General features: G+C 50.0%; 1 protein-coding gene across 2 annotated transcripts in view; it reads left to right on the top strand.

Annotated features, from left to right (window-relative positions):
- IL10RB (interleukin 10 receptor subunit beta) overlaps positions 1-23,662 on the top strand; it is a 26,429-nt gene that overhangs the window by 204 nt on the left and 2,563 nt on the right. Inside the window, exons 2-8 of one of the 2 annotated variants that reach the window (XR_003908516.1) lie at positions 1-104; positions 1,398-1,521; positions 5,560-5,717; positions 8,139-8,305; positions 12,303-12,450; positions 18,714-18,868; positions 22,654-23,660. Coding sequence is in view for 1 of the 2 variants with exons in the window: in XM_029939039.1 (XP_029794899.1) it covers positions 56-104; positions 1,398-1,521; positions 5,560-5,717; positions 8,139-8,305; positions 12,303-12,450; positions 18,714-18,868 (801 nt within the window). In the remaining variant the exon portion in view is untranslated. The remainder of the gene's footprint in view (positions 105-1,397; positions 1,522-5,559; positions 5,718-8,138; positions 8,306-12,302; positions 12,451-18,713; positions 18,869-22,653; positions 23,661-23,662) is intronic. The other variant, XM_029939039.1, reaches the window with a different exon arrangement.

The following is a 23,662-nucleotide window of genomic DNA, read 5'->3' as shown; positions in this document are numbered from 1 at the left end:
TGGCCCGGCGGCTGCCGCGGACCCCCCGAGCGCCCTCCTTGCTCCCGGCGCGGCCATGGCGCGGGGCCTGCGGAGCTGGCTGGGCGGCTGTCTCCTGGTGTCAGGTGAGGGGTCCGCGGGGAGGGGGCGCGGGCTGGTCCGTGCGCCGGGTAGCGGAGGCCGGGCTACGACACCGGTCGCGACGGCCCCGGGGCCAACCCTGAGCGGACCCCGTAGGCGCCCTGGAAGTGGCCGAGTGCCCGGTCCGGCCTCCAGGGCCTCCGATTCGGTGCTCAAGCAGCCCCGCACCTGAGCTCTGCCGGTCCCCTGCACAGCTGTGTGGCTTCTGAGTTCTAAATCCGCTGGAACCTTGTCTGCTCTCCTGTACGTTTCTTGCTCGGTTGAGATAACCATGGACGCCTCCTTTCTTTCTGATGAACTCACCGGCCGCCTTCTCGGATACCACACTCTCCCGGCTCTCCTCCTACCTCTCAGGCCGTTTCGACCTAGGATCCTCCACCTCTGCCGGCTCCCTATATTGTCAAGTTCAGGCGCGCCACCCTCTTACCCCACACTATCCCTGTAGGGGATACCAGCTGAAGCCTGGCATTCAATACCGGCTATAGGCCTGTCTGTGATGCAAACGTGTATCTCTGTAGGCACCAGAAGGGCCGGCGGTAGTTAGTCATACCTTTCCCTCCACTTTTGTGTGTTTGATATTTTCTATTAAAAAGTTTAAAAATGGTTTCTTTATTTTATTTTCTTTTCTGAGGGGTTGGAGGGAGAGGCGCAGAGGGGGAGAAAATCTGAAGCATGCTCCATGCTCAGCGCTGAGCCCAGTCCCACGACCCAGGGATCATGACCTGAACCGAAAACAAGCATGGTCTCTCAACCAACTGAGTCACCCAGTCGCCCCTAAGAATGATTTGTCTCTAGCCCAGATCTCTCCTCTGTGTACCGGGCTCCTTCCTCCTGGTGGCCATCCCTGCTTGCATATCTCCAGCATCTCAAACCTAAGGCAGCTAAATTGGGACTCTTGATGTCCTTGCCCCAGACCCGGTAGCGGCATCAGGAGCTTAAGCCAGGAATGAATATTAATGTCTCCACACCAAATGCATCAGAAAGTCTCGAGTCTATACCTCTGGAAATACATTTAAATCCCACCACCCAAATCCAGGTCACCCACCACCCAATCCAAAAGCCCTTCTTTACTCTCACTTTCTGCCCCACCCCGACCCCAACCTCCCAGATAAAATCCAGACTCCCAGCATAGCTAACATGTGTCTCTCTTTCCCTCACCTACGTGCCCATTTGAAGACGTGGAGCTATAAGGCAGACCTGAGTGTTGGACATGGTCATTTACTTGTGCAGCTCTTTTGAAGAACAAAACTGCAGACATTTTCCTTTTATTTTTATAGCTTTAGGAATGGTGCCACCTCCTGAAAATATCAGAATGAAGTCTGTGAATTTCAAGAACATTCTACAGTGGGAGGTGCCTGCTTTTCCCAAAGGGAATCTGACATTCACAGCTCAGTACCATAGGTGAGTCTGGGGTGTTCTTGGGGGGGAAGGTCCTGAGCTGGTCACTGGGCTGGATGACAGGAGAGAGTCTGACTGCTGTCACTGACATGACCCTAACATCCCACAAGGAGCCTCCTGGCTGGCCTTCTTTCTGTCGGGAAATTCTTATAAAAGTTCTGGTCTCTGAAAAAAAGACAAGTAACGTCCTTTTTACTTTTTCTTCTCCTATGGGCCCATAGCTTGACAATCTCAGGGCCACGGGGAGATGCAGACCTTATGTCATGCGGCCGTGGATGTCCCTGGCCGCAGTGTAGGCTTGTTGCAATGCGAATATATCAGGTTTGTCACAATTGATGTTTTTTAAGAGAAAAACGCCACTGATATCATCTCCACTTAATAGAGTAGTATTGCTAGAAGTCAACAATTTGCAAGAGGAAGCCTTCCAGGAAAAGTGAAACATGAGGAACAGGAAGGCCCTGGCCATGCTACCGCCCACCCCCTCCAGCAGATGATAACAGAACCCCCCAGTGCTATGGGGTGCAGATAATTTGCTTAGTGGGTGCTCAGTCACTCTGTGGCCATGTCCCAAAATTGAAAGTAAGCCAGCTATGGTGGTCAAAAGCTCTGGCCTCCGAAAGAGCACAGAGGGTTATGAAGGAAGGGTGAGTGTCACCAAGGCAATTATCTGTGGTGTGCTTACTTCTCAACACCTGCCCTGCCTGGCGATTTTTCCCTCAGCAGCCAGCCCTCAGCAGCCCACTGTCAGCGCTGCAGGCTGGACCGCAGGTGACTCACCTTTATGCCAAGTGCAAACAACAGCGGGAGGCCACAGGGTGATGAGGTGACAACACGTGTCTCCAGGGTGACTCAGAATCTCACGGAGATAGTACGTACCTCACATCAAGCAGGAGGAAATGCGAGGCCCAGATCCCTTGAATCCTGCACTTCTCATCCAGCTCTGGTTTGCAAACTTACCCCAGGCCTGCTAAGTCAGAGAAGAAGTAGGAAGAAGCATGAAACTGTGTTTTGTAACTTTTTAATTCCAAGTAATCCTCAGCTAACGGAACATTTTAAGATTTCAAGTTCAGTAACAAAAGACTTCCAAATAGCTTACATCCAGATGCACCGTTTTTTTAAGGCTTGCCTGCCTTTAAGGTTTCTCCCCCTCTCTCTGTCATACATCATGCTTTTTTGCCCCTTAATCTTTCACGCTGAACTTCCAAGAGCAAGGATAATCTTTGACATCACCACACCACAGAGCTGCTGTCAAGGTCGGCAGCGTTAACACTGGTACAGTAATTTCCTCTGACCTCCAGTCCATACATGGTTTGGCTTTGTCCACCCATTTTCTTAAGGGTTTAGGAAGCGTCATTCTGTGACTCCTTTTACCCTGCTGGGTGGTCTCTCCCACTGATTGGTTTGATAATTTCATGTCTGTTTCTGTGGTCTTGACGGCTCTAGAGATTTCACTGTGGAGCATTAATCTCCCCCTCCCTCTGTCTCTCTCCCCTGGAGTTTATTCTTTGGCATTCCATTCTGTGCCCTTGTGGTAGAGGTGTTTGGTTTAGAGGGTCCTCTTTTAGGTGCGAGTTCCCAATGGCTTCCCAGTAACCAAGGGCCAGTCCCTGGGTTCCACGTGTCCTGAGCATGGAAGTGTGGACCGAGCATGGGCTATGCTGAGGAAGACACAACAGGTGCTGGGCGTGTCCTTGGGGAGGAAATTTGATCCTGAAAAATCGGATTACTGTTCCATGGCTTGTGAAAGGTTTATCTGAACTTGGCCTGAGAGGTTAGATAGCACAGACTCTCTCTTTCTTTTCTTTTTAAATTTTTTTAAATGTTTTTTATTTATTTTTGAGAGACAGTGCAAGCAGGGGAGGGTCAGAGAGAGAGGGAGACACAGAATCTGAAGCAGGCTCCAGGCTCTGAGCTGTCAGCACAGAACCAGATGTGGGGCTCGAACCCACGAACTGTGAGATCATGCCCTTAGCCGAAGTTGGATGCTCAACCTACTGAGCCACCCAGGTGCCCCACACAGACTCTCTTATATGTGTTTACTGGTGGGGGTGACCGGAGGAAGGGCGCTTTCAGAGGATATATTGGTGATTGTGGAATCATCTTTGAAAACTAGATGTGAATATGGGGAATGGGTCATATTACCTATTTAACGGGGAGTGGAGTATTTTTTTTAATTTTTTTAATGTTTATTTATTTTGAGGGAGAGAAAGAGACAGAGTGTAAGCAGGGGAGGGGCAAAGAGAGAGAGGGATACACAGAATCCAAAGAAGGCTCCAGGCTCTGAGCTGTTAGCACAGAGCCTGACGCGGAACTCAAACTCATGAATCGTGAAATAGTGACCTAAGCCAAAGTTGGACGCTTAATCAACTGAGCCACCCAGGTGCCCCAGAAAAGTATTTTTAAATGCAATAAAATGACCTGTGAAGGAGCAAACTGTTACAGAACAACTTTCGAAGAACCCTGTGTTCCAGCCAGTTGATGCATTAGTTTATTTTTTAAATTTTTTTTAAAGCTTATATATTTATTTTGAGAGAGGGAGAAATAGAATGAAGAAAGGAGAGGCAGAGAGAGAGGGAGAGAAGGAGAATCCTAAGGAGGCTCCAAGCTGTCAACACAGAGCCTGATGTAGGGCTCCAACTCATAGATCGTGAGATCATGACCTGAGCTGAAATCAAGCATCAGATGCTTAACCGACTGAGCCGCCCAGGCATCCCGATGCATTAGTTTAAGTGAAGGAAGTAGCCACATGTGAGAAAGCCCCCTTAATGCAGTGACCCCCTGGAGTTTCCAAATGGTGGGATGTCAGATTACCGTTGAAGAGTCAATTGACAAAAGGTTTGTGGTATATTAAGTGAAAAGAGCAGATTGTAGAATAGTATGATCCCAATTATCTCTACACACTTTTAGCAAGAAATTGTTCTAGGCATCGCCAAGAATGTGGCGAGGTGTGGTATGGCACCTAAGGCCTTGGGTTCTGAAGTCAAAACAGATCTAAGTTCCCTGGGGTGAGTTTCTTAAGTCCTCCATACCTGTGCCTCATCTCTAAACTAGGAGTGGGGTGCCTGGGTGGCTCAGTCGGTTAATTGTCCGAGTTTGGCTCAGGGCATGATCTCGCAGTTTGTGAGATCAAGCCCCGCATCAGGCTCTGCACTGACACCTCGGAGCCTGGAGCCTGCTTCAGATTGACAAGTGGGTTGTTACTACTTTTTATCATCATCCACCATCATTGTCACCTCTAAGGACAGCCAGATTGGCTTTGGGACCAAGACAGAGGGAGGTCCACTGAAGAGCCAGTCAGACAAAATCTTCACTGTTTGCAAGCCAGAAGCCTGGGTTTCCCGGGGTCAGGTGAAGCTGATCCGACCTCCTCAGGCCATTGTGGAAGTTAAGTTATGATACCTAGTCACTTTTCCCAGACATTGTTTTCCTTCTTCGACTTCACGCTTCTGCCACCCTCCCTTCAGTGATGGGTGTTGGGGCTCGAACTCTGTTTTAAACAAATTGTTTAGGACACGTCTATATAAAAATGAATTGTTTTAGTTTTTCCAGAGTAACTGCAGCATCATTTATAGGACATTGTTTGAAATTACCGTAATATACTTATTTTGGCCACTCTGTGTATATCAGTGTTCACAAACTGTCCCACATAATCAAGGAGGGAAGCTTTCTTGGTCAAATGTATTGAATACTCATCCCTATTTTGGAGAGATACGTGCTCAATAAGATATGAAGGTCACTGAGAAGTTGTGTTACGAAGACAAACACCTCTTTATCTTTACCTAGTTTCTGCCCCAAATCATTTGACCATGAGACAGATTATTTTTGAAACAACTTATGATATCTCAAGGATCACGCAAGTCCCATGGAGTACAATTTGGGAAATGCTCATATAAATGACGCATCAAAACTGATGATTTAGAATTTGGTTTATTTTTCTCATGTTATCCTCCATTATCCTTTGGTAGCAGGGATTAATAAACTACCAGGCAGCCTCAGACCAGAGTGAGAACTTTTTGTGATTTTCTTTTTCTGATTTTACAGTTACAAAAAATTCCAAGACTTGTGCATAAGTACTGCCTTGACGGAATGCGATTTCTCAAGTCTTTCCAAGTATGGTGATCACACCTTGAGGGTCAGGGCTGAATATGCAGATGAACACTCAGACTGGGTGAACATCACCTTCTGTCCTGTGGATGACAGTAAGTCACTTTGTTTTCCATTTCGTTATAATTCTGTCATCATGCGTTGGTTTTTTTTTTTCCATGGGGTAGCCCATCAGCAAGAACTCTTTGAGTTCCTGCAAAGTGGGTGGCCTTGCACAGGGAGCTTTGGGAATATTAAGAAGTTTGTGAGAGAGACAGGAAGGAATAGTCACAAAGCCAATATGATAATTAAGTATAAATCTAAGAACGTTCAGGCTTGTGGGTAAAGAAGGAGTTGAGACCAGTGTTGTTACTGAGAAGAACTGGAAGGATTGACGGAGTACATTTTCTGGGAGGAAGTCCGATAGGAGTTGGGAGCAAGGAAACGTGACGTGACCGGTGGAAGAATCCAGGTTATTCAAGGCACGTGTGGAGACAGACTGGCTAGATGTAGACAGCTGGCTTTCCCAGAATGAAGGACAGAGCAACAGGTTTGGTGAATGTCAGGCTGGCTGGTAAGCATCAAAAAGAATGTTCCTGGGTTAGATGTGGGGGCCGTGGGACTCACCAGAGGTCACGAGATGAGCATGATTAGAACATCAGGAATTGAAACCTAATTAAACCACCTTATGGCAATGGAGAGAATAAGCAGGTAAGGGCGACAAGCACCCTGACTAACAAGACTCAAGTGCAGTCTTCCAAGGAGTCGCTGGAGAGAAAGAAGTATTGGAAGGATCATCTCCACGCGAGGCAGGGTCTTTATTCTGCTCCCTGCGCTGGACCCCTGGGCTCCCACAACTTTGCCCTCCCTGGTGGGGAATGCAGCTAGGATACCCTTCCGCCCTTTCCAAGTTCTGTCCCAGGCATGGACCATAGAACTCTTATTTCTGGAGTCAGAAATTATCAAAGTTATATTATCTCTTCTAAAGGTTATCTTTATAAAAGTTGTGAAGGATAAACATGGAGAAAACAGGCAGCTTGGGGCGCCTGGGTGGCTCAGTTAAGTGTCCACCTCTTGATTTCAGCTCAGGTCATGATCTTGCGGTCTGTGAGACTGAGCCCCGAATTGGGCTCCTGTTCACAGCATGGAGCCTGCTTGGGATTCTCTCTCTCTTCCCTCATTCTCTCTCTTTCCTCTGCTCATTCTCTCTGTCTCCCTGTCTCCCTGTCTCTCTCTCTCAAAACAAATAAATAAACCAAAAAAAAAAAAAAATTAACAAGCAGCTTAACAGTAGTCAAGTTTTCAAAACATCGTGTAGATTTCTGCTCCTGTAATTGCTAAGTGACTGACTGGGTCCTGACTGATTCCAGTTCCTATTTGGGGACCCATCTGTGGAAATTCCCTTCAGAAACTGATACGCAATGGTTGAACAGCTTGCCCAAAGGTCTTGCAAGTAAGGCATGGCCCAGCAGGTATCGAGAGCCAGGCTGCCATGTCCATGCTCTTAGCAACAACTGTCCTGCTCCGGGTATTTGCCTCTTGAAGTTTACATGACAGGAAAGTGCTGCAAGATGTCACGTCGAATCTATTTACACATTTTGCTTTGAAAAAAATATCTACTAAATGTTCTCATCCGGTTTTCAGCTACCAGCAGATTAAAAACAAGAATAGAATGCTGGAAGCAGGCCCACTAACAGCCTCAAAAGAAGTTATAGCAGCCAGAGAAAAATACAGGATATGACTCAAATAGCACATCACCCAGAGACATTTATTATTCATTGTACAGTTGTTAGTGGGCACCTACTAGGTGTCAGGCACATTCGTAGTACAGAAGCTGTAAGAGTTAACAAGACAAAATCCCTGCCCTCATGGAGCATACACTCTAATGAGGGAAGACAAATAATAAATAGATATGTATTTTGTAACAGATTTGAATGTGGCTCTCAAGAAAATAAAGCAAGGCACTGGGGCAGAATGTGTTGGGAGCTGCTGGTTACATAGGGCGGTAAAAGATAGTCTCTCTGCGATAGTGACATTTGAACCAAGACCCAAATGAAGTGAAGGGACCAGCCACATAAATATCCGTAAAAGAGCATTTAGGCAAGAACAGCTTCAGACTTTGTTGGAAAACGTATATGATCAATTATGTATGTTAGGCACTAAAAATAATAGCCTTCAGCCCCACAAAGGAAATAAAATTCAACCCAACAGAAAGAAAAAAAGAGGAGAGGAACAAACAACAAAAAAGCATCTTTACAGAAAACAAATTACTATAGTTGGAATAATTACAAATATATCAGAAATCACAATAAATATAAATGGACTAAACTTGATTTAATAAAACAAAAGGCTATCAGATTTTTTTAAGAAACAAAATCCAACTACCCACCTTGGGCACACCAGTCAATGTCATAGTTATCTTACATTCAAGAGCAAAGTCCTTCAGTAGAGGGTTGGTCTGCACAGTTATGAAAAATAAATGTTTACGTTTTTAAATATGATTTTGGACTGTCATTTTGCTTTGTTCTCTTACCTAGCCATGATTGGACCACCTGGAATGCAAGTAGAAGCACTTGCTAATTCTTTACATATGCGTTTCTTAGCCCCCAAAATTGAGAATGAACCTGAAACATGGACCATGAGGAATATTTATAACTCATGGGCTTATAATGTGCAATATTGGAAAAATGGCTCTGATGAAAAGGTAAGCTCAGCAAATCATATGCATTTCAGATATAGGCTTCCCCTCTTTGCCTAGTGTTAGTCTGAGGCTGTGATATGGAGAAAGGGGGCTAGGAGGCCATCCAGTAAGGGTCTTTGCAAAGTGGAAGCACCTTATGGTCCAGAGGATTTAAGGCCGGGTCCTCTGAGTGCCAGGAGCTTCCCAGTCTGAAGGATGCCTAGAATCTGGCTCATGCTTCCCAGGCCCCAAGGAAAGTGTGTAATGCTTCCAGGGTACTAGCACTGTGAGAGCAAGCCTTCTCTCCCTGAAGGGAAGTTACAGGAAAAGATAGTTAGAGCTGACTCAGCAGTCACCTGGGTGATGTTGGAGTCCTCTAAATCAGGTGACATGCTGCATAACTGCTGTCCTGTGGTATGAGCCCCTGTGCACGCCATAGAACAGTCAAGTTCATGGTCATGGCAGCCGCACCCCTGGATGCTAGATGAAGAGTATCACATTTTACCCACCTGACCCCATCACTCTCCTCCTCTCCAGGGGATGGTTCCTTTAAAAACATGAGCTAGGATGGGGCGCTTGGGTGGTTCAGTTGGTTAAGAGTCCAACTTCGGCTCAGGTCATGATCTCACAGTTTGTGGGTTCGAGCCCTGTGTTGGGCTCTGTGCTGACAGCTCAGAGCCTGGAGCTGCTTCGGATTCTGTGTCTCCTCCTCTCTCTCTGCCCCTCCACAGCTTGTGCGCTCTCTTTCTCTCAAAATTAAAATAAACATTAAAGAAATGAGCTAGGAGTTTGACCACGTTGGATGTTGCTCCTGCCATCGTGACTCCAGCCACACTCTGTGCCTCAGCTGCTTCATGGCTGCAGAATGGGCATGATAACCCACATCATTAATACAGTGGGGCTAATAACCTCCTTCCCAGGATTTGGAGGAGTTTAATGATATAATGAAAAATAAGCTTGTCCTGTTACCTGAACAATGCGTGTGGTCAACACATGGAGTTCCCTGCCCCTTCTGTAGGCATATGAAGGCTATTTTCATTCATCCTTGGTCAGGTTTTATCCTTATGCTTAGCGCTTCCAAGCTGAATGCCATTTGTGTTCCTAAACTGACTTACGTATGTGTCGTATAAGTTAGGTTACATATATGTTCTCTCCTTATATTAAATGTTGCTTTTATCACTTAACTCAAGTGTTTGGGAGGAAAGGGTCACATATGTGTATTGTTTTAGGAATTGTGTAATTAAATTCATAGGTACATACTGCTCAGTTCTTCCAGTATCTCAAGTTAATTTTTCTCCAAAAAAGTACTCCATTAAATGATGCAGGAGGTTAGCCGCCTTCACAGAATAGATGATTTTGCTTAGAGTCAAGATCCTAAGAATGTATTCCTAGAAAGCAATAAAGAATAATAAGGGATTTTTTTTTTAAGGTTATTTACTTATTTTGAGAAAGAGAGAAAGAGAGAGAATCCCAAGCAGGCTCCATGCTATCAGCACAGAGCCCAATGTAGGGAGATCATGTCTCAAGCCGAAACCAAGAGTTGGGTGCTTCACTGAAGCACGCAAACCCCTTCAGAATAATGAGTCTTATAGCCGCTTATCAAGTGCAGGGGTCTCTGTTAGACTCTCAGAGGCAAAGATAAGACAAGATTTAGCATATCTTTATTAAGGATCAGTTTCCTTAGCTGTGGTGCCTCCTGCACCAAGCGTGAAATGCAACACCCCTTTTATCTTTAGCTTCTTATCCAGGATGTGCCTGCAGGATAGGCGTCTGGTTGCACGTTTGTCCTGTCACTTCTGCCTGTTGTGTGGAAGCCCTTGGCGTGACATGCCGAGTGCTGGAGAGGCTGCTGCTCCCCAGTTCCTCCCAAACTGGTGTCTGCCGTGTCACCATTACCGGTTTATACAGGCTGTAGACTCAGCGTTTGTGTCCCCCCTCCCCCCACCCCCAGACTCCTGTGTTGAAACCTAATCCCCAAAGTGAAGGCATTAAGAGGTGGCCTTGAGGAGGCATGGACTCGTGCCCTTATAAAAAGCTCCCCCACCCCCTGACGTGCGAAGACTCAGCGTGCAGGTGGCTGGCCGTGAATGAGGAAGTGGCCCTCCCCAGACCCCAGATCTGCCTGGGCCTCGATCTGCGACTCTTCAGCCTCAAGAACTGCGAGCAACAAATGTTTCTTGTTTATGAGCCACCTGTTCTGTCACAGCAGCCTGCAAGGAATAAGACAGTCTGGTTCCCTTCTAGAAGGCAGTGTTAAAGGGCTGCCATGTTAGATCTTCAAGCTAATCGCATGAAAGGCTTCAGGAAATTCTATTTCCTCCTGACGGGAGAGAGTGGGCAGGTAAAATGAGAAGTTGCCCAGCTGTGAAAGGCACCTGGAAAAGGCAGTCAGCGGATTTGAGCAGGGCCCTCCCTGTCTGTCCTTCCCTGCCTGCCACTGTGAGTCAGCCCTGAGTTTAGTCTTTGAAAAAATAGCACTGTAAGGTTTTAGGGGTATTGGATTTCTAGAAATGAAAACCAGGGTTTTTAGGGGCACCTGGGTGGCTCCGTCGGTTAAGTGCCCGGCTTCGGCTCAGGTCATGATCTCATGGTTCCTGGGTTTGAGCCCCATGTCGGGCTCTGTGCTGACTGCTAGCTCAGAGCCTGGAGCCTGCTTCAGATTCTGTGCCTCCCTCTCTCTCTGACCCTCCCCTGCTCACACTGTCTCTCTCTGTCTCTCAAAAATAAACCTAAAAAAAAATTTTTTTTTAAAAAACCAGGGTTTTAAAAAATTTTTAATTATTGGAATCTACACCATACTCTTCATGTCGTTGGTGGAATAATCCAGTTCTCATCCTCCATGAGCTTAGCTTTCTCGTACAATAAAGGAATAGAGACAAGTTTTCAACAAACCCAACCCTAAAAGAAAAATAACCAATTACTAAAGTGTAGGATGAGTCTGTGCCCACTTCCTGTCGGAGTTCTCTCTGTGTAATGCATTTTAAGTAGGACCCTTCTATCCAGAAATGATAACCGTGATGGAAACGTGGGTGGTAGGTGTTCTATTTCCTCTATTTTGCTGGAAACCATCTTGGTTCCCCACATTCAGGAATATTATCAATTATGATATCTTATATTCAAACTAAGCTGAGTCAGGGGTGTCCTGCCAGAAACAGGCTGCGATGTGTGCCCTGCAGGGGAGGAAGGCCACCACTAGGAGAGCATCCCAGGGGCTCAAGTAGAGAAGCAATTCTAAGGAAAGCGTTGGGCAGTGAGGGTCAGAAACCTGCTCTGGACCTAGAAGAAAAACCACATGGAGTCTTAGAATAAATGACCAGTGTCATCAGTTCTGGGACTTCTATACCAGAGTCCCACAGAGTGACCAGGAAATTGTTGTCTCAAGGTTCTGGAGGCCAGACATCGGAGGCCAAGGTGTCGGTAGTGGTAGACTGAGGGCACTGAGGAAGAATCTGTTCGCGCCGCTCTCCTAGTTTCCGGATTGCTGGCTATCTTCAGTTCCTTAGCTTGTAGAAGTCACAACCCAACCTCTGCCTCCATCCTTACGTGGCACGTGCATGTCTGTGTGCAAATTTCCTCTCATATAAGGACGCCAATCCTATTGGAGTAGGGTCCATCCTAAGGAGCACTTTTAACTTTAGTACCTCTGGAAAGATCCTGTCTCCAACTAAGTCACTTTCCAAGGTACTAAAGTTTAGCACCTTAGCATAGGAATGTAGTGGTTACACATATTCAACCCATACAACTTAATTCTTCTTTAAAAAGGAGTAGGATGGTCTGGATGGCATTTAAACTAGAGAGCTCAGGAAATGAAGGGGCTCATCAGGACCACAGTCCATCCTTGCCCTTTGCCTTAAAATGGTCTCAGGGTCCCCTGACATGAACTTGGAGGAACACCTGCTTCCTTCATCTTCCTGTTTTGAGCCCAAAGTAAAGATTATAAGTGGTGAATAGGGGAGGAACTAAAGCTGGTGTCCCTTCACTGCGAAGGCATGTTTTTTTTTATTTTTGTCCTCATTCCTAGTGGCTGACTACTCGTCAGTATGACTTCGAGGTCCTCAGAGATCTTGAGCCCTGGACAACTTACTGTGTTCAAGTTCAAGGGTTTCTTCCGGATCGGAACAAAACTGGGGAATGGAGTGAGCCTGTCTGCGAGCCAACGACCAATGACGGTGAGTCTTGAGAATCACCATCTGCAATTCTGCCTCCTCTGAGCCTCTGAAATAGCCTTATAGACACCCCCCCCCGAGTGTTAGCGTTGTTAGTGCTGGTGTAGTGTTAGTGTTAGTATAAGTGTCCCTCAGACCGGGACGCATCCAGCTCAAACTGCAGCCCAGGTCAGCCTGACCGATCAGCTTCCTGCCGGAAGGACCGCCACCTTCTGAGGCAGCTCATTCTCTCTTAGACCAGAGAACGGGATGGACACTGGGCTCGGCCCCTGGCACCCACCAGCACCGTGTCCATTCTGTGCTCTCACATTCGCCGGTTGCAAGTCTCATCAGCCCCCCAAGACCACCCAGCAATGTCAAGCCAGACCCCCAAGAAGCCCTCCCTTCCCAGGCTGCATGTGTCCAGTCCCTTCAGACACACGAGGGAGAATTTGGAGACCTTTATCACGGTCTCCGGCAAGGGCTGCTTGTCTTGGCTACCAGGATGTCAACATAGCCCCTCACAGTGCCTCCACACTCCCTGTTTCTTTCTTTTTATTTTTAATTTTTTTTTATGTTTTATTTATTTTTGAGAGAGAGACAGCATGAACAAGGGAGAATCAGAGAGAGAGCGAGACACAGAATTCAAAGACAGCCCAGGCTCTGAGCTAGATGGCAGCACAGAGCCCAACGCAGGCTCAAACCCACAAACCATGAGATCATGACCTGAGCCAAAGTCAGATGCTTAACTGACTGAGCCACCCAGGTGCCCCGAAGCTCCCTGTTTCTTAAAACAGAGGGGGGAGGGGGGGAGGGAAAGAGGAAAAGAGGGAGAGGAGAGAGTCTCATTGGCCTGGACTTTGTGATCATTTACATACAGACACATTGCACATGGGATCATGCATGTCTGCACCCAAATGGCAGGCCTTTTTATTATTTAAAGACATCGTTGAGAGGCTCAGCCCGCTCAGACCACAGAAGGATGAATGCAGGCAGGTCCTCACCAGGCCATTTTCATTTACTGAGCCCCTCCTGGAAGCAAGGCGCTGGTCTGGGGGCTACAGAAATCCAAAGGAGAGTCAGAAAGCACTCCTTCCAGAGAGAATAGAACTTTCCACCTTCCGTGTCACGGTGCCGTGGACAAAACTGCAATGCAGCAGTCTCATTGATTCATCACCTCTGCTCATCCGGTTCCTGGGTGTTGCTTTTTGTCACTGAGCCTATTTCTCGCCCAATTTTGCCTCGTCGCATCTAATTTGCCAGAAAGAACTTCCGGATCTTTCTTTTTTTTTAATGTTTTTTTATTTATTTTTGAGAGACAAAGAGAGCACAAGCAGGGGAGGGTCAGAGAGAGAGGGAGACACAGAATCTGAAACAGGCTCCAGCCTCTGAGCTAGCTGTCAGCACAGAGCCCGACGCAGGGCTCGAACCCATGAACCGTGAGATCATGACCTGAGCCGAAGCTGGATGCTTAACCAACTGAGCCACCCAGGCGCCCCAGAACTTCGGGATCTTTACCATATGTTGCCCAGACTGTCGGTGTAACCCGGGATACACCTGCCTTGAATCCGCTTAACTCTGCTTGCTGGTCACTGAGCCATTGGGATAGAGTGGACTATTCTATAAGCTGGTTTGGGGGTTTTTTGGTCCACAAGGTCACCGTGAGAAACTGGCAAATAACCAGCTGGAACAGACTCCCCTGGGCCGAAGGCAGCACTACCTCAGCTGTTCCAGGACTGTTAGCAGATGTTTCTCGAAACGAGAGCCCTGTAATCAGGCGTGCTTAGAAGCGGTGGGGCGCTGCCTTGCCCTCTCCGAAAAGTCACCCTGTATTTTAAGACTTTTTGTATATTTGACCTTTCACCACCTTTTTTTGAGGATTAGCATTCCGAGGAACAGAGCCCAGGAAAAAGCAGCCCATCTTGAACTTTTCCAATAGATCACCCTGCCCAAAAAAGTTAAGACCGTTTTGAGCTAATTGCTTCTTGGTGCCCTAACGTTGCTTTCGGTTATCATCCTTACCCTTTTTAAGTGGTTGGTAATTAACCACTTAATTTTCCATTCTTGAATGCATGTTATTTTTTTCTGTAGATCGGCATCAAGCCTGCCGGCCTACAGTTTCTTGAATCTTATACTTGTTGTTCTCTTTGTTTTGTAAATGCACAAGCTGTTTGCCAGGATTCAGAATTCTTTAAAAAAAATTTTTTTTAACCTTTGTTTATTTTTGAGAGAGAGCATGCACACAGGTGGGGGAGGGGCAGAAAGAGGGAGACAGGAACTGAAGCAGGCTCCGAGCTGTGAGCACTGAGCCTGATGTGGGGCTCAAACTCATTAACTGCGAGATCATGATCTGAAACTCAAGACTCGGCTGCTCAACCGACGGAGCCACCCAGGCACCCCCAGCCTGAAGCCAAGATCCTTTCATGCCTTCCAGGTACATGATCTTTGCGTTGTCATCCAAAAATCTGCAATTGTGTTAGCAAGTTTTTTCAGGGCTACAGAGCCACAGAGAGCATGAAAGTCTTGCTGTCTCCCTGGAGGGCATTCTCTGCCATTCTCTTTCTCTAGCCCCCAGTTCAGTGCCTCGCATCTCTAGCCCAAGGTCAATGCCCAAGTCCACCTGCCTGTGTCCCTGCTTCTGTGGTCTGAGCTGGCCGAGCCTCTCCGCAGAGCCTTTAACTAATAAAAGCCCTCCTGTCTATGTGCTACAAGTTATTTTCTAGGCCATGCGTTATTTCTACAGACCTTCTCAATTGTTTCTCATTTTATTTTTCTCTTGAATCATTTTTACTTGAATCAGAATTCTATACATTGGGAGCCCCCATCCTGCTTGAATCACTAGAAACCCTGGTCTGGGGATCATCCTTTGCTCTGAACACCTGTCACATGCTTTCCCAAAACCTTGAGTACATTTCAGGATCACCCAGTGTCCTGCCTTTCCCCCATTAACATGACATGGGCCGTGGGACAAGTCCCAGACTGCCCCGAGCCTCAGCTGTCTCATCTGGAAAAGAGGGAGAGCCCCGTGGTGCCACCACACGCAGGGCTTGGGGGACCCGAACAGTGCCTGGCACAAAGTGAGGCCTTAGTACAGGAGATATCACGGTCACGTTATTGACATTATAAAAATCACATTGTCAAGTATTCCTAAGGTTTATGTCATGAGACACAGTGTGAGGCCTACAGTTTGACCAAGAGACATATTTCAAATATTTTATGACTACAAATGATTACCCACAACTGACAAAGTCCAAGCATTTTATAAAAGTATAACCCACCGAAAACCTACTTTTGCCAAGCATCATCTTAGGTTTATTTAAACACAGTTATCTCTTTTTTTTAATGTTCATTTTTGAGAGAGAAAGAGAAAGAGTCCAAGCAGGGGTGGGTGGGGCAGAGAGAGAGGGACACAGGATTCACAGAGGGTTCTGCCACTGACAGCCATGTGCCCAATGTGAGACTTGAACTCATGAACTGTGAGATCATGACCTGGGTCCAAGTCAGACGCTTAACCTACTGAACCACCCAGGCGCCTCGAAACACAGTTTTCTGTTTTAAACCTCACAGCAGATTTGGGCTCTGCCCCTTCTATAAACTGAAAAATCAAGGTTCAGAAAGGTGAGGTAACTTGCCCACGTTGCTCAGCCAGTGAATGGCCAGGGACGGAGTCGGTTATCTTCCTGTAATTTACTGCCTGCAGGTGAATTCCAGAGGCAAGTGCAGGCGTGACTTCCCTGCAGGTAACACAGAAAGGGAGTTGCCCTGCCGGACCCCATGGTCAGAGAGCAGAGGACTTTGACTCAGATCCTCCTGTAATTCCAAGCCTGTGTAAAGCAGTGACCCATGTACCTCTTCTCGCTCAGGGTGAGTCACAACAGCATCCTTCGAATTTTGTCACCACCAACCAGGAGTGCCCATGGAAGGTCCTTAAATAAGATGCTGGCATATCCCAGCTGGATCTTGAGGAGCCCAGACGCTGCCCTCGGGGGCACTCAGCATGGTGTCATAGACAGCGCAGGGTCTGGGGCGAGGCCCGCAGTGTTTAGTCCGCGTTCAGTGAGCGATCCTGCCCTAGGCTGCACAGAGAGCTGCCAGGAGGTCAGATGGAAAGACAGGTGGACGAGGGGCAGCCTGGGGCTTCCCTAAGGTTCCAGGTGGGCCTCCTGTTGCTGGCTGAGGTCCCTCCCCGGGGGACCTCGAGACCCTGCAGCCACCGAGAAAGGACCTGTGTGAATGCTGCAACTGTGGGCTGGATGGCGCCACCCCACCATCCTAGCAAATGAAGCGAGAATTCACAGGGGGATTCTGGGAGGAGTTCCCCTTGGGCCGGAAAGGGGATGTGGCCACTGTAGAGCATGAAAACACAGGGGGAGGAGGGAGGAAGGCAGGCTCGCCTGCCCCTGCGCCTCCTGCAGACACCACACAGGAACAGATAACTGATGTGGCCTGTGGGCCACGTGCTGCTAAGTGTTGGGGCGGGGGAGGCGGGTAGCAGCTGATGAGGCCCTCACATGCTTGGGACCGCCCCCTGCAAGCAGGAGTTGACATATTCTCAACAAATAAAATGGCTCCCTTTAAAATGACTTGCTCTTGGGGCACCTGGGTGGCTCAGTCAGTTAAGCCTCTGACTTCAGCTCAGATCGTGATCTCACAGCTCATGAGTTCGAGCCCCACATCAGGCTCTGTGCTGACAGCTCGGAGCCTGGAACCTGCTTTGGATTCTGTGTCTCCCGCTCCTTCTTCCCCTCCTCTGCTTGTGCTCTGTCACTCTCTCTTTTGCTCAAGATTAAATAAGCCAAAAAACCTAAAAACATTAAAATAAATAAAATGACTTGCTCTTAAAGAGCAGGGTTCACTTGCCTTCCCCTCTCAGCACAAGATGCTTTGGGTTTGATCGGAGGGTGGTGCCAATTCCCAGGCTTCGGGCCCTGAGAGCCTAGGTGGTCCCAGACGACAGGAGAAGACACTTGGTGATGAATGAAGGGAGACAGGACCACAAATACCCAGGTCAGAGACGAAGCTGGTATTCAGTGAGGACTGCAGAAGGGAAAGAGCTGCCTGGGCTGGGGTAGGGTTTTTTGTTTTGTTGTTGTTGTTGTTGTGGTTTATCTTTTTTGTTTATTTGTCTTGAGAGAGAGTGATCGGGGAGAGGCAGAGAGAGAGAGTCCCAAGCAGGCTCCGTGATGTTAGCACAGAACCCAATGCGGGATTCGAACTCATAAACCATGAATGATCATGACCTGAGTCTAAATCAAGAGTCAGACACTCAACTCACTGAGCCACCCAGGCACCTGGAGCTGCTTGGTCGTTTTAAAGGAAGAACAAGAGGGGAGGTTCCTGGGTGGTTCAGTCGGACTTCAGCTCAGGTCATGATCTCACGGTTCATGGGTTCGAGCCCCCCTCGAGCTCTGTGATGACAGCTCAGAGCCTGGAGCCTGCTTCTGGTTCTGTGTCTCCCCCCTCTCTGCCCCTCTCCTGCTCACACTCTGCCTCTCTCTCTCTCAAAAAAGAAATAAACATTAAAAAATTTTAAAGGAAAATGAGGGCAGGGAAGAGAAAAAGTACAAAACGCAGGTGAGAGGGTCCGTGTCAAAGCAGTTAGGCCATCGGTGTCTGTCGCTAACTGGCATTAACAGGTCAGTGCCTACCTTCGGAGGCTGGGGGACAGGGGCCCACCTTCGTGATGGCTGCAGTTCAGAGGAATGGCTTTCAGGTCCTTGAGCAAGACACCCCTGGGTTTTAGGAGACACCTACGCATCTCGGAGGGGCAGAGGAAGGATTCACAGTCATAAGCTTTGTAGAGTGAACGCTGGAAGAAAGGAAGGCCAGGCATTGGCAGCCTCGAGCTTCCCCAGACAGAAACCCAAGGCGGGTGCTGGGCCAGCCTGGCAGCCTGGCCTCAGCTGAACCCGCTGGAATTTGGGCGCATCTCTGGGCACAGAGACTTGGATGGAGGCGTCATGCCAAGACCTTTTGCCATTCTCAGTACAAAGCACACCCCAGGGAGTCCCAGTTTCTGCGTCAAGGCAGAAGAGGTGTCTCCAAAACAGGGACGCCCACCACTCAGGACTCTTGCTGCTTCTTACCGTGCGTGTCCAATAGGAAGGGGTGACGTTTGCTGGGAACACCTGGATTCACTAGCAGGTTTCTGGTGGCACCGCCTCCTCAGCAGACAGCTCTGTTTTCAGGGGCTGACGCTGGATTGTGACAGTGGGGTGGTGTTGCAGTCACGTGCCCTGTGTGTCCCCAAGCAGCAGGTAACGCGGCCCGCTGTCCTGTCCCCACAGAGACCGCCCCGTCCTGGACCGTGGCCGTCGTCCTGGCCGCCTCCGTGTGTGTGGCCTTCCTGCTGCTCGGCTGCAGCACCCTGCTTTGGTGCTTGTACAAGAAGACCAAGCACACCTTCTCCCCTGGGGCCCGTCTGCCTCAGCACCTGAAGGAGGTAGGCCTAGAGGGGGCTGATTGGAAGGGGACCTCCTTTTTTTTTTCTTATATTTATTTTTGAGATAGAGAGATAGCAGGCAGGGGAGGGTCAAGGAGAGGGACACAGAGAATCCTAGCCGGCTGCATGCCGTCAACGCACGGCCCGATGTGGGCCTCGAACTCATGAACCGTGAGATCATAACCTGAGTGGAAATCAAGAGTCGGATGCATAACTGACTCAGCCACCCAAGTGGCCCCGAAGATGACCTCCTGTGAAGTCAGGGCCATCTAATCCCACACGGCGGGCTGTCCTGGAGAATGACAGCACTTCGGGGAAGTCTGTGGTCACAGAACAGCCCACGGGGAGGAGGCAAAGCCCTCCCTCCAAGCTGGACACTGATCCTTCTCCGACCTTCCCTGCCTGAAGCCCCAGGTCGTCAGGGGCACGCAGCTGTGAGAAAGCTGCCAGCAGTGTCCGGTGGCCAGGGCAGTGAGGGCCTCCTTCCAGAGGAGATCCGGGGACACACCTCAGCGTCCACTACAGGCCACCGCGTGTACCACAGGGACCCGCCGGGGCAGTGCCTCCAGGGTTTAGGTCGTACTCTTCCTGGGGAAGGTTACACGCGGAAGGTTAACAGAGCCAGCCCCAGTCCCACTGTGGGGCCAGTCTCAGGAGCACAGGGGACACGGTCTCATGGCTCTGCTGACCCCGAGGGCCCCTCTCCCCGCTCACCTCCCGTAACTGCCGCTCATCTCACTGGGCGTCCCAGGCCCTCAGCCCTGAGAAGTTCAAGTCTCTAGTCTCTAGTCATGGGCACTAGAGGCCTGTCCTTGTCCACATGCCATCAGAATGGCACAGGAGACACCCTGAGATACCCGGTGACTCCCTTGTCATTAGAACTGCGCAGGGGGATGGGGCGTCCGGGAGGATCAGTCGGCCAAGCGTCCAACTTCGGCTCACGGTTCGTGGGTTCGAGACCCGCATCAGGCTCTATGCTGACAGCTCAGAGCCTGGAACCTGCTTCAGATTGTGTCTCCCTCTCTCCCTGCCCCTCCTCTGCTCACAATCTGTCTGTCCGTCTCTCTCTCAAAAATAAATAAACGCTAAAAATAAAGAAGAAGAAGAAAAAGAACTGCCCAGGGGACACCCTGGGACTTCCGGTGACTCGCTCCCGTGCCAGCTGGGCTCCTGACATGGAGAGGTGGCAGCCGGAACGTAAAGTTCACCAGGACTCTCCTCCAGTGGCCCCTATAGAAGAGCTCCCCCTTTGGGAACCCTCTAGACCAGAGGTCAGCAAACGTCCTTAAAGGACCAGATAAGCAAATACCTGAGGCCTTGGAGGCAAAGTCAAGGTATCATGCAGATGCGTGTACAACCACTTACATGTAGTCATTTAAAACTTTAAACCGTTTTTTAAATGTTTATTTATTTATTTTTGAGAGAGAGAGAGGGAGCATGTGCACACACACAAGCAAGGAAAGGGCAGAGAGAGTGAGAATCCCAAGCAGGCTCCGTGCTGTCAGCCCAGAGTCCCATGTGGGGCTCGAAGTCGCAAACCGTGAGATCAAGACCCGAGTGGAAATCAGGAGTTCAACGCTTACCCCACTGAGCCACCCAGGCGCCCCCTAAAACCATTCTTAATTCCTGGGCTTCACCGTAGTTTGCTGACCCTGCTCACAGAGCCTCAAATTGACTGCACACCCAGGTGGGCCCCTGGGAGTGAGGGTAAGTGCGGCCACGCCGGTCTCTCCCCCCTTGGTTCCTGAGCCTGGGTACTCTGTCTGTTGAGGACGCAGCGTCACACGAGGGCCCTCACTTCTGGCCGCACCCTGGGTATCCAGGGACGACGCCCGCTCTCGCAGGGTGCCGCTGCCCCGCTGGCTCGTCACCTGCACCTCCCGCTGGCCGGTCCGCCGGCCCTCCAGGCAGGCTGGTGCGCTGTGTGGTGTCACCGGTGGGTCCCTTAGACACATGGCCACTCTAGCCTCTCTTGCCGTCGTGGGCCCTGGTTTAACATGATACTGGGTGGGGGCTGTACCAACTTGCCGGGACTTCCGTCACAAAGTCCCATGAACTGCGTGGCTTAAACAACGGGTTTATTCTCTCTCAGTTGTGGAGGCGAGAGGTGTGAGCGGCAGGTTCCTCCGAGGCTGTGAGGGAGTCTGTCCCCGGCTCCGCTCTGGCTTCTGGTGGCTGCCAGCTGTCGTCACCACCCCTGTGCTTGTGGTCGCATCACTGCCCCAGCCTCTGCCTGTGTCGTCCCCGTGGTGTCCTTCACATGTGTGCCTCTGTCCACGTTTCCTCTTCTTATAAGGACTCCTGTCGTATGGATTAGAGGCCCGCCCTAAGGGGGTCTTTCTAACTTGATTACCTCTGTAAAGACCCTATCTCCAAATCAGGTCACATTCTGTGTAGGGACACTGGAAGGGGCGGCAAAGCACTTGGCTGGCATTGATACTCCTTGATACTTGTTTGAGGAACGACTTGCCGTCCTTGTCCGACAGGGCCCGAGTCAGCGCTGCTGAGGACTGAGAGAGCATTGGCTCCATTGGCATGGGGTCCCGTGGCGGTCTTGGAGTCCATATGTGACACGGAGACCCTTGGACCTGCTCCCCTGGGTCCTTACACTCACCTCTCCCCCAGACTTCCTTGCCCTGACCCTCCCTTCTGGGTCCCTGACCACCAGCCTAGCCATTAACCTCTGCCTCTGAGTCCATGGGGAGCCCAGTCCTGGGCCACTTTTCTTTCACCACGAAGGAATGACCGGACCCCTGGCCTGATGCCCTGCCCGATGGAGGGCTTGCCCCTCTCCCTGGCCATGCAGGGCCCCCCACTTTGGGGCTCTAGTGCTACCACAGGCCACTTTGGGTTTGTGCCCACGTGCCACGCCAGCCCCCCTGCGGACCACATTTGGCCTTTTCCTCCTCCTCCAGCTGGAGCCCCACGTGGTCACAGTGTGGACAGAGGCAGACACACTGGCAGGGCAGGGGTGGACGGCGTGGGAGGCTGGGTCCCGTGCACACGCATCCTCTGACCTCACTTCTGGCCACAGGCTATGACTCTACCCGGTCCCGGTCCCTATAACATCCCGGAGCTGTTTTACCAGTAGGGCATAACTCTCTGCTTCAGGTGGCCTGGCCTGGGCCCAGAACTGCCATCTTCTGCGTGGTGATCCTCCTTTTAGGATTTGCCTTCACTTTAGAGAGGGTGTCCAGCCGGTCCTGCTCCAGGGGCCTCCTAAAACTTCGCTGAGGTGGCGGGTCCCTAAACGTTCACACAGCGAGTTTCCCGAGCCCAGAGATGCATGTGTCTTACCAAGGCCTTGCCACGTCTTTCTCTTCTGGTCCCGTTACCATACTGTCGTGATAGCTGGTGTCGGGCCTTGTTCCCACACCACCCAGTTGTTAGCAACTGCCCTTGGGAAGGACACAGTCCCTCGTGTCCCCCGCCCTTCTACATAGGGTGGTTTCTGGACTCTGCTGTGAGCCGGGCCAGCCCTGTGTTCCCAGATGCTTCGGAACACGCACCACGAGGGCTGGCCTGAGCAGCATGGCGTCCGTGGTGGAGGGAAAGTGAGACACATGACCACAGGCAGGAGTTTCTGAGCAGTTAGAACCTTCCGTCAAGAGTGTTAACCAAGACTCCAGTGGGCAGAATGAGCCAAGAGGCCTCTGTTAGCTCCTGATAAGCAGGGAGAACAAAGAGAGGCCAGCCCTTTGTTCTGGGCAGAAGGTATTTGGAGACCCAGGAGGAAGCAGAACTATTCACCTGCTGTTTTTGCTTCTTCTGGCTTGTCATCACAGAGACTGGTCAGACAGGAAAGGACACTGGGACCACGTGCCGTAGGGCAGATCAAAGCCAGAGCTGTTGGAAGGAGCCCCTGCTCCAAGACTAGAAGACGTTCCTCACCTGTGGAGGCAGGCCCTGGAATGGCTGAGAAATGCGGGCAGGGGAGCTGGAGAAGGGGCCAGAAGGGAGAGGACACAGGAAACCGTGACGACTGGGTTCATTGCATCATGAGATGCTCCACCCTGGCACGTGATGTAAACGTTCGCCGACCACGGCTCAGAGAACAGTTCTGGGCTGAGGGAGACTCAGCAGGGACGGGCCTTGGAGTTGGAGCAGTAGGGAGGCTTCTCCAACCCCGATATATTGAGTTTCTGGACGTGTCCCGCCGGGACACCAGCCTGACACTTGCTCTGCTGAGATCCAGCACATCTCCCGCTGGTCTTCTGTGTCCCCTTTCCCAGGAGAATCCAGAGTGGTCCTCCTCCATCCTTATGAACCTGCTGGATCCGAGAGTTTGGGGAAGTTACTTCTCACCGCAGTGTCTTCCTTTGCGCAGTTGAGATCGCGCTGTCATTCCTCTTGGCCCTCCCCTCCCTTCCATCAGGTGGGAGGTGGACATCCTGTGGCATTGAACCAAGTCCCATCAGAGGGTTGAGTGTGTGTGGCTATCACATTAAGAAGGGAGCAGAGTGTCAGAAGTGAGGCCACAAGTAAACAGCAGACGGGAGAGGGAACCTGCAGACTTTTGAGACCGTCTCCACCGCATCCTGAAGATCTAAGAGCATCGGTGGACCTACCAGGAGGAAAAATGGCAACATGAAGTCGGCAGATATTCTAGGAAACACCTGGACATCTTTCATGGTTCAAGGAGTGCGAAAGACCCAGATGGTTAGACTAGGGTTCCTGCTTGTAACTAGCCCCGACCCCTAAGAGAGACAAATAAGCGAGGCCATGTGCATTAAATGTGCTAGATAGAGGAGTCTGGGTGGCTCAGTCGGTTGAGCGTCCGACTTTAGCTCAGGT

The sequence above is a fragment of the Suricata suricatta genome, chromosome 5 (genome assembly GCF_006229205.1).
Source record: "Suricata suricatta isolate VVHF042 chromosome 5, meerkat_22Aug2017_6uvM2_HiC, whole genome shotgun sequence".
Lineage (NCBI taxonomy): Eukaryota > Metazoa > Chordata > Mammalia > Carnivora > Herpestidae > Suricata > Suricata suricatta.
This window is presented reverse-complemented; position numbering and strand designations above follow the sequence as displayed.